Below are 15,521 nucleotides of genomic sequence, written 5' to 3' on the forward strand. Positions count from 1 at the left end.
ATGGATATCCAGGGGTCTAATTTTGCCCCTGCACTGCAAATCTGCAGTGCAGGAAATGTTTTTTTATTCCTGTATGTGCCTCTTGCCGCATCTCAAAGGGGGCTAAGATGCTGCAAAAGGCATGTGCACGCTCATCTGGCCATGCCCATGGAGCTGTGTTATGTGGCCCATGGGTCTCAATGAGGGGCTGGTAATTTTGCAGCAAGGCAAGTGACAGTGGGACCTGCTGCCGAAGTCCAGCTCATGGAGCCCTGTTGGCAATATGTATCCATAGCAGGGGACAAAAGACAATTACACTAAGCCCACACCTGCCACTGTCACTGCTTACTCGACTAGTGCTGCCACACCTGAATCTGAGTCAGGGGGTGGGGAAGTTTGATACTCCTGGTTTACAGAAACAGTCAATGAAGACTTTTATATATAAACCAAATATATTCCTTTTTGGTTGTTTTTGGTTATAAGTGTTTGATGGAAACTGAAGTTCCTCAACACCTTGCAGGAGAGATTCAGAATCTTTCTATCATTTATGGTTATTCTGGTTATTAGTTCTTAACAGCGAACTTCAACTATTGCTATCCTTCATATTTCATACAGGTTTGAACAATAGTCTTTTATGTATTGTCTCTCTGGGTGTGTCTACACGAGATGTTACCACGCCGTAGCATTGCTGGGCACTAACTGTGCAATGACAACACTGCGCAGTAGTAACAAGCTTCTGTGCAGTAACTGGTTGCTACTGCACAGTAGTGCCAGGCAAGAACTGTGTGGTGATGGCACTGCGCAATAACACCAGTAGCTGTGCAGTCATTTAGTACTTGCATAAGCTTGTTACTTATTGCAAGTCATTTAGTATTTGCAATAAGTAACAACTGCACAGTGGGTGGATCGTGCAGACGCACCCTCTGACATCTAGAAAGGGATCATTATTTCTAGGGTTTCTGTATTTAGCGGTCTCCACTAACACAGCAAGTATCTAAAGCATAACGGAAACTTCCAAAGAGGGGGAATGCACTGAATGGGAACACACTTGATACATGGAAAAATAAAAAAACCCAAAGTCCCTTAAATTAGACATAAAACTACAAATACCAAAGTTGATCAGGGCAGTTTAAAAATTACCCACGGAGTCTAAATCATCCTTACTGCTTATAACCATAAAATGTGTAATTAGAAAATGAAATAACATGAATCAATAGGAAAGACTGCAGCACATAAAACGTACTGACATAAAGTATATCTTTGAAGAGGATCTTGCAAGATTTTCACTACCAGAGCACAAGACTGCCAGAACTCTCTTAGCAGTTAAAGCTTTTGGTCCCAGAAGGGAGTGACAGCAAGACAGAACTTGAGCTCATGCCACCCTGACTCATTAAAAAGGTTTATCCTCTTTATCTTCAATCAGTTCCTTTGACTCACTGGGAGACAAAACCCATTCAGTGTGATACCTTGGCTGATTTTGCCACTTCCTAGCAGTGGCTTTGCACAATTTCAGTAAAAACTGAGGAAAAGTTGAAAGAATCTTCCTCATTTATGGTCACTGTGCTCGTGTTCTTCTCAAGTGGAAAGGAATTTGGCACAAGATAAGTCTTTCTGTTTGCCTAAGTCCAAATATCAGACTACACCCTCCTGATCCATAGACAGCCCTTACTCAAATGGCTGGAGTTGCCTAGGTGAGAGGACAGTCATGTGCTAGTTCTATTGGAGAATACACTTCATAAGACAGTGGTATGAGTTGAGATAAGACCTTCAGTGCAAGAGACAGCTACTGAGTCAAAGCTTCTTATGTCTGGAGTACTGACTCTTGAGGTATGACATCCAACTGTGTCAAGAGTGCTACCCCTGCCAATAAAGAGAGAGAAGGATGACTCGAAGCTTGTATTTGGGACTTCAAGGGAGCCACACAGAAGACTAGGATTTTTTATTTTTTAGTTCCCTGACCCTCTCTGCTGCCAGATGCTGAGAGGGTAGAGGGGAGGGGGAAATTTGGTGATCTTCAATAGAAATACATCAAGGAACTGCTGGTTCATTTCCTGCTGTGGATGGATATAGATTATCCACTTTACCCAATGACCAAGACAATATTATCAGTGACTTCATGTGTAGTATCAGGTAGATGATGCTCACAGAGCCCTCAGCTTCTGTGTTGCAAGCCCAGGATGTTTTGTTGGTTAGGCCACCCTTTTGTACTTTTGGGGGGCCTGGGGCAGTGTAAGTGTGGGCAGCAGTGGCAGGGAAATTTATTTCTTCATGTTCTTGTCGAACCAATATGTCAACTTCACAGGTTGACCATGTGATGCACTCTGGATCAGCATCATGTGAGACTTAAAGCAGTCTCCTCAGCTATTTCAGTGACAGCTTGTAGTGTATAATACACTTCTTCAGCACCAGCTATAACTGTGTCTAAGCAAATGCATCTCAGGAAGATGACATAGCAAGTACAAATCTTAGGCTTTTGTCACTTCTGTTCAATAGGCTAAATTTGAAGCTACTGAAGATACTTGAATCCTTGTTCGATATTAAAACCTGAAAAACAAGAGAGGGCAGCGAGGCATCAAGGGCAGTATCGGCTGTGGTAAGCAGCAATAGATGGTGTTGCTTCTTACATAGTTTGGAAAGATAGCACCTTGCTCCTGGCAATCTAGTGCTAGTACCTCTTCTGCAATGATCCCTTAGCCCCAGAAAATTAAAACAATCTAATCTGCCGAAATGAAAAGACTAGTAGTGCCTCAGCATTCAGGTGAGAACTGTAACATTATGGTAGAAATGGAGTGCTTTACTGCTTAAAGCAGGCACTTAGATAAACACATTTACATAAAATGTTGCCTGCACATGGAGGGAAACAGAGGCCAAAGAACAGAGACAAAAAAGAAAATGTTGATCAAATTTGGGAACTGAAGTACCACAGAAATCCATTGAAGAGTCTCGGACAAGTATTTCAGAAATACTAAATCAAATGGACTGGAAACAGCACAGAGACTGAGGAAAAATCTTTCAAATACTGAGATCTTGAGAAGAGTTGGGACATGTTAGTAAGGAGCAACTACTGCAGAGTTCCTTTCTTGCTGAAGAAGGAAATGACTGGACTATTTTAGAAGGCAGAACTTATAATTAGGGAGGGATGATGTGCAGTGACCAACAGAGGGGCCAGTTACACCTACTCTTCATTACCACTCCCTTTAAAGATAAAAGATGCTCTCAGAACTTGAAGAATACTTCCAGTCTTGCCTTAAGAGACCAAGACAAAGAAGGAGGATCTTGGTCTGATAGTAGGTTTAGGTACAATTATTTATCTTTAAAAATGTATAGGCTCATGGTATGTTATCTGGCTTGCATTCTTGTATTTACTTTGAACACAGCCAATACAACTATTGATAGCAGTTATCAACATCTGTATATGATACTTGAGAGTAGTAAAACTTCCCAGAAAACATCAACAGAATCATGAATAAAGTGCTGGCTATGTACATACAAGCTTTTTATTAATGCAAGCATACTTTATGAATATTATAGGGAGGCAAACAAGTCTTCTCTAGCTAGTAATACTATCACTATAAATATCTCATTTAAGAGAGTTATATATTTAGATTGTGCAATCCAATAATACATAAAGGAACACAAATAAATAACCAAATTTTCATAAAAATAAAAAATTACTGATGTTTCTGTGACTTGTTCATACTATGGGAAGAGAAGACTTGTGAATAATATAATGGTTAAATGACTAATAGTAGATAGGTGACAACTCTCATCTCATACTGTACTTAGGGAATGTGAACAGAAGATAAGTGTTGCCATCAGATTTAATGTTCATAGAGGGTGGGAGTGCTTGGAAGTGTTTTACTGTTGAAATATTTGCTGGAACTACAATTTCATTTTGTTAAGTGTTTTGAAGAAAACTTCACTACAGAGAAAGCAAAACTGTGGGTATCACTAGCAACCTAATTTCTTTTAAATCAGGACCTTTTGAAGGTATCATAAGCAAGGAACAGTATGGAAAAACCAGCAGGGGAGAAAATAATGTTGTAATGGTTGGATTCTGTGGTGAGGAAGGGAGCTGGTAGACTTATCTAAATTGTTAATGTTTTTATCTGTATGACTAAGTGACATTTGATCATTTCCTGGGTGATTCCTGAGTAAATGTTTCCTACGCATATATTTTAAAGATTCAGCTTTATCTGGGGGAAAAATGTATTGAAACTAATCTAGGGAAGTGCTATTTGCATATCCCAGGTGAAATATAAACTGTACACTATACATACACTGTATGAAACTGGCAACAACACTAGCCCACAATGACTCCTAACCAATGGTAAGATTCATCTTATGTGCTGCAGCATGGCTGCACCTTTCCAAATAATTGGGAAAGAAAGCCCGTCACATTATCTGGTAGAATGATGGTCTCGTCTGAGAAACTCTTCATTCTTTTATGGAGATTATGTTTACGTTAAAAATAAACACAAATTTGGCACTTAGTGGGTGCGTCTGAGGTTGTCTGACCCCAGCTGTCTTTCCTGCTCATGCAGAGGACTGGACCTGATGATCCTTTGGGGTCCCTTCCAGCCGTATGCTTCTATCTACATGTGCAATTCATTTGAAGCAACAAATTCCAGAGCAGTTTGAGCAGGAGTAAACTACTCCTGGGCATGGTATTCATGTGTGGCTGGGACAGCAGCACTTTGAGTTGGGGCAGAGCAGTTTACACCATGGCCAAGGAGGAACGGGGGGTCAGTCCTGGACTCCAGGTGTCAGCATCAGGTTGCAGAGGGGCTGGCTGGGGTACGAGTGGAGTACTGCAAGTGTGTAGCTGTGTCTAGGCAGCAGGCAGGAGTCTGACACCCTGCTGGCTGGCTGACTGGTTGCAATTTATGCCCATGGTCAGCATCTACACATGTATTTAACTGCAATTAATTACCCTGCTGTATGATAGTACTGTACCCGACAGTACTATCTTATGGCAGCATTAATTAGCTTACTGAAGCTTAATACCATTGCACGTGTAGATGGTGATGCTTTACTCTGCAGCTAATTATTGTACTCTGCAGTTAAGCGCATGTGTAGGCATGGCCAGTGGTTTTAGCAGCAGGATACTTCTAAAATTGCAACTGAAAAGACAGTCCTATTTCAAAGTAAATAAGATTTCTTGAAAGATGAAAACTTGATTTTTATGCTGGGTAGTTATTAATGAGTTGATATCTGACAGTAGATTTTAAGCAAACAAGAGGACAGTTAGCTCAATCATGTAAAAAGAACTGGGGCTTTTTAAATTCAAATGTGAGGGTTTGAGAGAGACACTGATAAGATTAAGATACATTGATACTGCATCCTCAGAGCTCCTTGGGAAGGTAAGTTTTGAACATATCTTGCCTACTTACTGCCTCTGCTTGCATGTTCTAAAATTAGAAATGTGGCTGTCAAGATGCTTTAGGGGCATCCCAACAGAGATGCTGAGAACAGCTGTAGCAGAAACTCCCAAAACTGCTACATCATTACATTACTGGATTTGGCGTATGTAAGTGATAGTGGATGGGCAGGGAGTGTTCGAAAGTAGACTTCCAGGGGAGCATCAGGGACACAAAACAGACTTACCTTAGTTTTCTAAGCTGGTACCAAGGGCCAATTTAATCCTCAATTCTTACAGATTAACCGGGTGCGTTTCATGTGCAATTAATGCTATTTGGCTTTACTGGGCGGTAACATTACTCCATATGCGGGTAGTAAATTTACTGCACAGTAGATTAATTTACTGCATACTAAGTGCCTGCATGTGTAGATGGTTAGGTTAGTCTACAGCATAGTAAAGTGTCTTGTATAGACACAGCCACTCAGTGGGTGCATTTACATGTGTGCTGGACTGTGCAGTTGTTACTCCATAATCATTTAGTAATTGCTTAAGCAAACACTAAATGACTTTTCATGCATGGGTCATTTCCAATGCTACTGCGCAGTAGTGTTGGCATTACACTTTGTGCCTGCCAATGCTACGTCTTCATAGCAATGAGTTATGTCACCAAGGTTTTTGTTACAGCGATGTGTAGACACAACCAGTGGGAGTTGGAGACCTGATCTTTTTTTCCTCTAAATCATCTGCTGAATAAGAAGCTGAATATAAATATATAAATTTCTGTCCAGCCTCAGCCAGTAGATAATGATGAGGATTTTTTAAAAACCTTATTAAAATTAATTTGATTTAATAACTTACGGAATATATTACATAGCTATAAAAGTGTTGTTTATTGTTGATTTAATTTTCATTAGTGGATAGTTCAGAAATGAACTGCCTATAGATATTATTAACTTGTTTTTTTCTAAATAATTTCAAGAACTCAACAAAAGGTTTCAGCTAGGTCCTAAAAATCAATAGCTATAGGGTCAAATGAATGAAAATAACATTTTGCAGGATGTTGCAGTTGATTCAGTTATTTTAATAGGCTCACAAAACAGAACATTAAAATGCCACAGCAGAGCAATAAAAATGTTTATTTTATAATGTGAGCAAAACAGATAGAGGGAGGATTAATGCTGATAATTTTGTTCTTTCATTTTGGTTCCCTCTTTTCTCTAAGTGTCTGCTGGAGGTTGGCTGGAGAAGCAATGCTGCTATAAAAGCATTAATTGCTATTTGACATTTTATTTAGCATGTCTTTGATGTATGGCAACATTTTCAGTGCAGCTTGTTTTTTACTTTCTTTTCACTGTGTATTCACAGTAGTTCAAAACCTTAAGACAAATTCCTAAGATAAGCACTTAAGAACTTGTAGTTCACTATAACCTTTTTAACATGTGCAAAAATGATAAAACACTACAATCAGGTCAGTCATCTGCATCTGCAGGTTATTCTCATCTTTTACCTTGCTGTCTCTGGAAGCAGTAGCACCACTCATTGTTAGATATCAAGCTGTCCTTGTATGTGTCACAAGAATTGAAGAATGCCTTGGTGCACTGTTCATTCTTGTCAAGGTAAATGCTTCCAAGCTCTGACTGGTCCAACAGCAGGTCATAGTTCGTATCCAGCCTGTTAAACATCCAGCCAAGGGAGTCCTTGCAAATTGGCAAAATGCTGGTATCAAATCCTAAGAGGCAAAAATAGAAAGTAATTGGATATCAGTGAAAGATACAGCTCAGGCCAGGAAAGGGAGTGCTGTGTTCTGGATACAGTACATAAAGCTGTATATAAATAATATACAAACTGTATTTAAAAGAAATCAATAATTCAGCTGCTAAAGAATTAATCTCACCATCCGCCTTAACACATTTAAAACATAAGAGCTTTCTTGCCAAATGTGATACGTATAACACACATTCTGTAGAATAACAAATGATCTATGGTGGTTTTCAGGAAAGTAATTCTCTTGAGGGACTTTAGTGACATCATAAATCAGGGGACCATAGCTCCAGTGGTTTGTGATGCTCACAGAACCAGTAAAATGAATAATTTCCATGTGACACTCTGCAGCCCAGTGGTTGCTTTCTGTAATATATACTCAACACTCTTAAGGTTTGTGACTCTCAGCCTTAGGTACACTAAAAAATATTACACCTTATCTATAGTCTGCATGAAAAGACCACTTTAAAAGAACAAGCAACTTATTTCTCCCCCCCACACAATCATTTTTCCCTTTCAAGTCCCTGGACCAACCACATTCTTTAACCAGGGCTGCAGACAGTTTACAGATAGCATCTGTGGCAGGCCTGAGCAGACCAAAACATGAATTAATGAGCAGCAACATAGCTACTAATGTGAACTTTTGTTGCCTCCACCATTTTCTTTTAGGGGCAATCTGTGTGAGGCAGTAGTGTAACTGGGGGTAGGTAAGTGGGGGACTACCCTCAGGTGCTGATTAAGGGCAAGGGTCCTGGGACAGAGGCTGCAGGGTGCTGGAATAGATACAACAATGCTGGTATTCTGACAGCTACAGGCTTCACTGCATGGAGTGGGACCAGGATCCAGGCAATAATACAGGGAGGCTTTGCAGGTCAAGGCAGTTAAATGATGAAGGAAAAAAGAGCAGGGAATGAAGATGGAGGAGAAGGGTGTCCCCCTGCTAAATTAGGGACTTTAATTATTTGTTCAGCATGGCATTTAGCAGTGAGAGGCTTAACTTCTTAGAAAAGGGACGCCTTTTTTTCTTAGCTGCAGGAGCCTCAGAACCATCCTGGTTTCACCCCCTGGGTCTTTCACACTAGTTGGCCTGTAGTTTCTCAGGGCACAAACCGTACCAACTATGTCTCTGGCCCCATCACCCCTGCAGTACCCCCACCTCCTGTCCCGGGCACCAAAAGGAGCTTGCTATGCCTCTGGTATGAAAGTAATTTGTGAATACGTTGGCAGTCATTTTAGTTATTCCACAAATGACTGCTGCTAGGACAAGCAATAGAACATTTATTTATGTAACATTAGATCCAGTGATTTAAAGGTATCAAATTTGGTAACCCTCCTTTCACTGTTAGCATAACCATGTGCTTTTCTTTGACTAAAAAAAAAAAATATTATAACCCCTTGATATAGTTAAAATATAAACAAGTCTCATCTACAAAAATCTCAAATAATACATGTGTTTGGTTTTCTGTAAAGAAGAAAGTTGTTAAAATATTTGAGTCCTGAAAAATGCAAGTTAATTGATCAAAGATATCTGAACCTGGAATTCCAACAAACTGCTCACAACTCCTACAGATTTTACTACCTTTATCCATTTTTAGCTGAAAAAAACCAAGGTCAAATGTGTGCATATGCTTAGATCTTAAGTTATGGATGTTTCAGGGAATGGCATAACTCAGCCATATAAAAAATGTGGCCAAAACCAAATACTCACTAATGTCATTATAACAACAAAAATCAGTAATGGACAGCGTGGCTCTGCTGGTACATTCTGGCCCTAATCAGTTGTGACACAGCGTTTGTTTCTGCTAAAATGCAACACTGGTGCCAATCGTGAAAACATAAATCAATATTCTCTTCGAGGATCTTTTCCGGAACAGGACAGGGTATAAGGGCCAAGAAGAAAACTGCAGTCAGTGGCAGGTCAATTTCATATTTTGAAAGACTTCTTGTAGAATCCATAATACTTAATAAGAATTAACAAGTTATTGCTCCTGGTAGAGTTACTTCGGAAATTTGGCTAAACTCTAAGGTTCTATTTGCTGAAAATGTCTTGTTCTAGTATACTATGATCCTGACTGTAAAATGTGGATTCAGGATTGCCTCTACAATTTTTTAAGACACTAGTGTGGTGCATTTTCTACCTCCTCCTAATTGTATTGACACAATACAAAGAAATTCCAGAGAGAACACAAATGAAAAGAATCATATTTGTGGAGTCACATGAAGAATTTCAGACCTACAATATTGTTATCTTCTGCAAGCAAAAACTTCATTTCCTTCCACCACAAAAGGTAACACCACCAAAACACATTAAAGGAGGAAGCTGGAAGTCTAGGGAAATGGCAGGAGAGAGAGGACTCCAAGATGAGGGTGTCTTGGGAGATGGTTTGCTGGAGGATGGATTGCTTTATTAATTGGATTTTTTATATTAGTTTTTGAATGAAATGCTAGAAGGGCAAAAATTTGAACATGGATGAAAATTTGAAAATTTATTATACACACATCACTAGCTTCCAGGTTCCATTTCAGTAAATCTCAGACTACAAACTCTTATTACACTCCTCAACTGGCCAAGAGGAAATAAACCCATTTAATTGTACTTCATCTGCTTTCCATTACCTGGCTTTTGAATCCCCTCTTAAAGACACCAGCTCACACACTGCATTGAAAGACACATACTGTATAAACCATACACAGGCTTACACTGAACTTTCTTCCTACAGAGTTCCTTCATCATTCCTTCTTGATTACATCTCACATCAGCTTGCCATTTGATCCAATTCTAGATTCCTATTCTTCAAAATTTTTCTTGCTTCTTCTGTGAAGCATATAGGTATAAAATGAGGCTATACTGGTGAGTTCCCAGTGCATCCTAACTTATTAAGTTTATTCTGGGTATGAGTGGAGTTTAGAAAGAGATTAATTAAAATGGACATGAGGGAACCGACTAAATTGTTCAAGATGAAAGCAGCAAAGATGAGGTATTTTTTGTATAAATTTTAAGAAGTACATTTAGCACAGAGAAATATGTTTTACTCTGTTTCTTTAGAGAGATAGAGTTAAATGTTGAAATATACTCTTTAAAATGACGTTTTATGATATTATGGCTTTTAGGAGAGGAGACATAAGAGTTAATTCAGGCTTTACAAACATTTCAACAGAAGAAAATTGACTTACAAAATTGTGTTTGTTCAAAATCTGAGACACAAGACTGATCTAAATTTTAACTATCACAATATTGTATATTTATTATAGGAAGATAGGGCAAAATTAAATAGAAAAATAGAACTGGAAAGAACCAAACATCAGCCATTGAGTCTCATTCTTGGTATTTCAGGCAACAGCATCATATAATCACTTCTAGAAACTGATCAAGCTCTATTTTAAAAGTGCTTGAGTATCTTGCCCCTAGACTTCTATTGGAAGACAATCCAAAACCGTCACTGAAGTCATTGCTAAAAACCACCTTCTAAGGTCCAGGATAAATGTATTCATGGCCAGATAATACCCAGTTGTTCTTTTGCCAAAATTATCCTTTAGTTTAAGTAGTTTTGGTGCTCATCCTTCATTTTGCTAAGCTAAAAATAGGCTACATTCTTTTGGTTATCCAGGTACACTACTCATATTTGTTAATTTAAATCTGGATTCTATATCTCTATGCCACACAGCAGGCACATCTACATGAAAACTTGAAATCAGAGCAAATTCCTGCACAGTAAGCGTTGTCCCTGTCTACACATTCAGATGCTTACTACACAGTAATTTGCTCTAATTGCGAATAAATTTGCTACCTGTAAATACAGGTAACAAATTTACTTGGGAGTAATTACTATGCGGTATGGCACGTGTAGATATCCAACTGGGAGAAAATTTGTTTCTGGTCAGCTGGGCAGCAGAGTGCAAGAGATTGCTGCTTGCCCCTGGGAGCTGCCTGCTGCCAGGGTGGGCTTTGCCACTGGAGCCTAAGTGAGGACAATGCCTCCTTACCCCGGCGGCAAGGATCTCTAAGCCCCCAGTCTGTGACCACGATGGTAGAGCCTGCTCTGGCAGTAGGCAGCTCCTGGGGGCAGGGAGCAATCTCCCAGCCCCTGCCAGAAGACAGATGTCTCCTGGCCCCATGCTCCCTGACAGCCCCTAGGCTGGTACCAAGGGGGAGCCTAGAGCTCATGCTGGCTGCTGCAAGGGGCTGGTGCAGGGGCAGCAGGGGTGGGAACAAACTGCTGGCATGAGCAGCAAATCTACTCCTGCTTCTCCACACATATAGATGCCTGCCCATCTATAAAGTAAAACCCATCCTGAAGCATTTGCATGTGTAGAGCATTGGCACATGTAGAACAAGGGTTAGCACTGTTTTCCAGGGGCAGGCCACAATGATCCAGATTATGTCCAAGGAGGGCTGACACCAGGACTTGATGACGACCATCATGGTATAGCATGCATAACGTGCCTATCCAGCTATCTGTGATACAGCAAACCCCCTCACAAAATTGTGCTGAAGCCCCAGCCACATCTGGCCAATGGGTTATGGTTTGCCAACCTCTGGTTTAAAAGTCCTTGCAATGTGAATGTAGCAGTGAATTAAATCGTTTTAAAATGAGATATTTTTGGTACTGAAAGCAGCCTAGGCACAGCAACACAACATCACACTTTGCATTACAGACACATCCTGTGTTTTTGCTCCATTAAAATTACCTTTCTTACCAAGGCTTATTTTTCTTTAATGTGGGGCAACCAGAACTGGCCTCTCTACTGCTTCTACCTGACGAGTAATCAGCTTATAGCAGACATTTTTCTTATTCTTCATTAGCTGTATGACTGTGTACAATTAAACTTCCACATTCCTCATTGAGGAAGGTAGTTATTCCACTCTATTCTGCACTGGAGAGGCCACGTCTGGAGTACTGTGTTCAGTTTTGGGCCCCCCAACCATATAAAGGATGTGGACAAGTTGGAGAGAGTCCAGTGCAACCAAAATAGTTTGGGAGCTGGAGCACATGACTTACAAGCAAAGGCTGAGGGAACTGCATTTACCTAGTTTGCAGGAGAGAAGACAGAGGGGATTTGATAGCAGCCTTCAACTACCTGAACGGTGATTCCAAAGAACATGGGGCTAGACTGTTCTCAGTGGTGGCAGATGACAGAACAAGGAACAATAGTATCAAGTTTTACTAAGGGAGGTTTAGGTTGGATATTAGGAAAAAACTCTCTCACTAGGAAGGTGGTGAAGCACTGGAACAGGTTACCTAGAGAGATGGTGGCAATTTCATCCTTCAAGGTTTTTAAGGCCTGGCTTGACAAAGCCCTTGCTGGAATGATATAGCTGGGGACAGTCTTGCTTTAAGCAGGGAGTTGGACTAGATGACCTCCTGAGGTCCCTTCGAATCTTAATTTTCTATGATTCTATAATTCTATTATTTCTTATTATTCCAGGACTCCTGGTTAATCATTCTTCCTCTGTGCAATGAAAACCCCTCTGAATTTTGTCATTTGCAAATTTCATGGGCAAATTTTTATTTTTGGTGCCAAATCATTAATGAAAATATTACAAAAAATCAGTATTAAGAGAGACCCTTGAAAAACCTCACTATTAACCTCCCTATAGCCTAATACTTCCCCATTTAATATTACCTGTTTTCTTCCCATAATCTGGTTCCTTAATCAGTTTACAATTCTTTTACTAATCTACATTTTCTCCCATTTAATAAGTGATTTTCAATGGAGTATTGTATCAAATCTTTCACTAAAGTCCAGAAAAATGAGACCAACTGAATTCCTTCCTCTGGAAAATCAGTTATCTTATCAGTTATGAAGTTAATTAGGTATAATTTACCTTTGAGAACCCCACGTCGCATTTTATGCCATTTTACATTTGCCTCCACGCTTTAATTATTGTTTAAAGTATTGCATACAACTGAGGTCAAATTAATGGAACTGCTTCAATAATTTTCCCCCTTCTTAAATGTAGGTATTTTATAGGACTATGCGAAGCTTTGGTTGCTGATTTGATTTGGCGGAGACTCAGCCCGATTTGGCAGCCGAGTCTCTGAATCTGAATCCCGTCAGGAGACCCTCTAATCTCTCTAAATCTACTCAAGGAGATTTGATGATTTGGACATAGACACAGCTTTATGTTTTTTCTACATACCTCAAGGTACCAGGTGGCTCATGAATGCTGAGATGGTGGGGTGGATGGAGCATCCCACAGGAGTTGGGGGGGGAGGGGTCCCCAGCATGCTTGGTGGCAGACCCAGAAGTGGACCAGAACCACTTCCAGTCCACTTCCAGGTCCACCATGAAGCATGCAAGGGACCTCCCCCTGCCCCCGAGCTCAGTGACTGGTGCCTCCTGGGTCTGGAGTGGGGGGGTTACCTAGGGTCCTCCTGCAGCCAGTTGCCAAGCCAGTGGGTCCAGAAGTACTTCTAGTCCACTTCCAGGTCTGCTGCTAGCACAGGGCAGGACCCCACCAATGCTCCTATGGGACACTCCATCTGCCCCACCGTCTCAGTGTTCACAAGCTGTGTCTGGTACCTTGAGGTATGTAGAAAAAACATTTAAAGCTGTGCTATGGCTGAATCACTGATTTGCCAAATCGGCATCGAAGCTTCAGATTCAGATTCGGCTGAATCAAAATCGGGAGAGTGATCTGAATCAGCGAATCAAATCACTGTCCCCTGAATCAGGCAGAACCTGAATTGAATATGGCCCGCTTTGCACAACCCTAGTATTTTATTTTATTTTACTATATTCTCCAGCAGTATAGTACCCAACCTTGAATTGATACTGATTTAGCAAACTTTCTGCCAGACCTCTGATTTAATATATCGGTTCTTTCAGAATTCTGGGATGTAGATGAACCTGATAGAGTGCATTAATGCTTTCTGAATTTTGCTTTTACATCAGTTGTGGTAATTTTCATTTCCAAAGCCATGGTAACTTCCATTTCCATTCCCTAATTTTCATTTCATTACCAATTACGGGATGCCTATGCCCCTATGATCAGTATCAGTAAACTTACTGACAATTGAAGGAAAATATCTATTTAGGTTTTGGTACATATCTTGATCATCTTTAAGCTTTATCCTGTCCTCACTACACAGCAGTCCCATTTGTATTTTCCACACTCCCATTTTTTATTGCTAGGGAACCTTTTGCTATTAGTTTTGCAAGATACATTCATGTTTGACCTCTAGTAATTTTCACTTCATGTCTAAACATCCTATTCCTGATGAATCTCACTAGCACAGTCAGTTTCATATCACACAAGACTGAATTATCCCAATGGTTAATTTTCAGCTATTTTTCTGTCTTGAGGTTAAAGTGTTGATCTGGGTACATTTGCTATCTAGAATACCACTTTTCCAGGCAATAATCTCAGATATTGGACTTCAGTAAGAATTCAGTTGAATTTAGGGGTAGGGATATCTTTCCTCATATTTACTGTTTGAGGGTGTTGTTTGCAGTTTAAATGTAATTGCTATTAATTCTATTATTACTTGATGGCAGTACCCAGCCCCTAAAGTCTGTGAGAGATTTACTTGATGTGAAGACGAAAGGAATGAATAAATAAAATCTGCACTGATCATAAAATGTACTGTAAGTCCTAAGTGTAATCCATTACTACTATAGCCTCTGCACATGCAACAGACTTTTAAGTTTAAAACTTCTCATGGAGGACTGACACTTAGAAAGAGATGTACTGTAGGTACTATGCTGAGCATAAGTCAACAGCAACAACATATTCTGGGTAGCAACTGAGTGACAAAGCAGACTGGCGATTCATTTACCACAAATTTAAGGCAATACAATAAAGCTTTGTACAAGGGTAGTAGTCATGTCAATCAGAAATGCTGCAAAAACATTTTCTTTTTGCTCAAAAATGGATGACAAAAAATGGGTATGTATAGAAACCCTCATGCAGAATTCCAATATTGCTCAGCCCTTTATCACATAGGTTGATTTTTTTCCCCTGCCTCATGTGCTGAAGAAATGCATCATATTTTGAACTGTATTTAACTTGCAAAGTGTAGGCTTGTTTAGGTCAATGGTATTGATCCAAAACTATGTAAACTGTATATAATGACCAAGCACTGGTCTTTGAGGCCTAATATCGGGATGGTAACAGCATGGGGTTCAATGTAGATAAATGCAGGGTGCTGCACCTGGGGAGAAGGAATCCATAGCATACATACAACCTGGGGAGCTCCCCCCTTGTAAGCACAGAGGTGGAAAGGGATCTTGGAGCCATTATTGACTCCAAGATGAACATAAGCTGCCAATGCCAGACCACAGCCAGCAAAGCCAACCGCACCTTGTTGTGCATCCAAAGATGCATCTCAAGCCGGTCCAGAGAGGTGATACTCCCCCTCTATGCAACATTGGTCAGGACACAATTGGAGTACTGCGTCCAGTTCTGGACACCGCA

At 40.2% G+C, this 15,521-nt stretch overlaps 1 protein-coding gene across 3 annotated transcripts in view; it reads right to left on the minus strand.

Annotated features, from left to right (window-relative positions):
• The window catches only part of SPOCK3 (SPARC/osteonectin, cwcv and kazal like domains proteoglycan 3), a 703,183-nt gene that overhangs the window by 26,902 nt on the left and 660,760 nt on the right, over positions 1 to 15,521 (minus strand). For all 3 annotated transcript variants that reach the window (XM_019521753.1, XM_019521752.1, XM_019521754.1), the window contains one exon: positions 6,849 to 7,070. In XM_019521753.1, coding sequence (XP_019377298.1) covers positions 6,849 to 7,070 — 222 coding nt within the window. The remainder of the gene's footprint in view (positions 1 to 6,848; positions 7,071 to 15,521) is intronic.

The sequence above is a fragment of the Gavialis gangeticus genome, unplaced genomic scaffold (genome assembly GCF_001723915.1).
Source record: "Gavialis gangeticus isolate Ggan-Ray unplaced genomic scaffold, GavGan_comp1, whole genome shotgun sequence".
NCBI lineage: Eukaryota > Metazoa > Chordata > Crocodylia > Gavialidae > Gavialis > Gavialis gangeticus.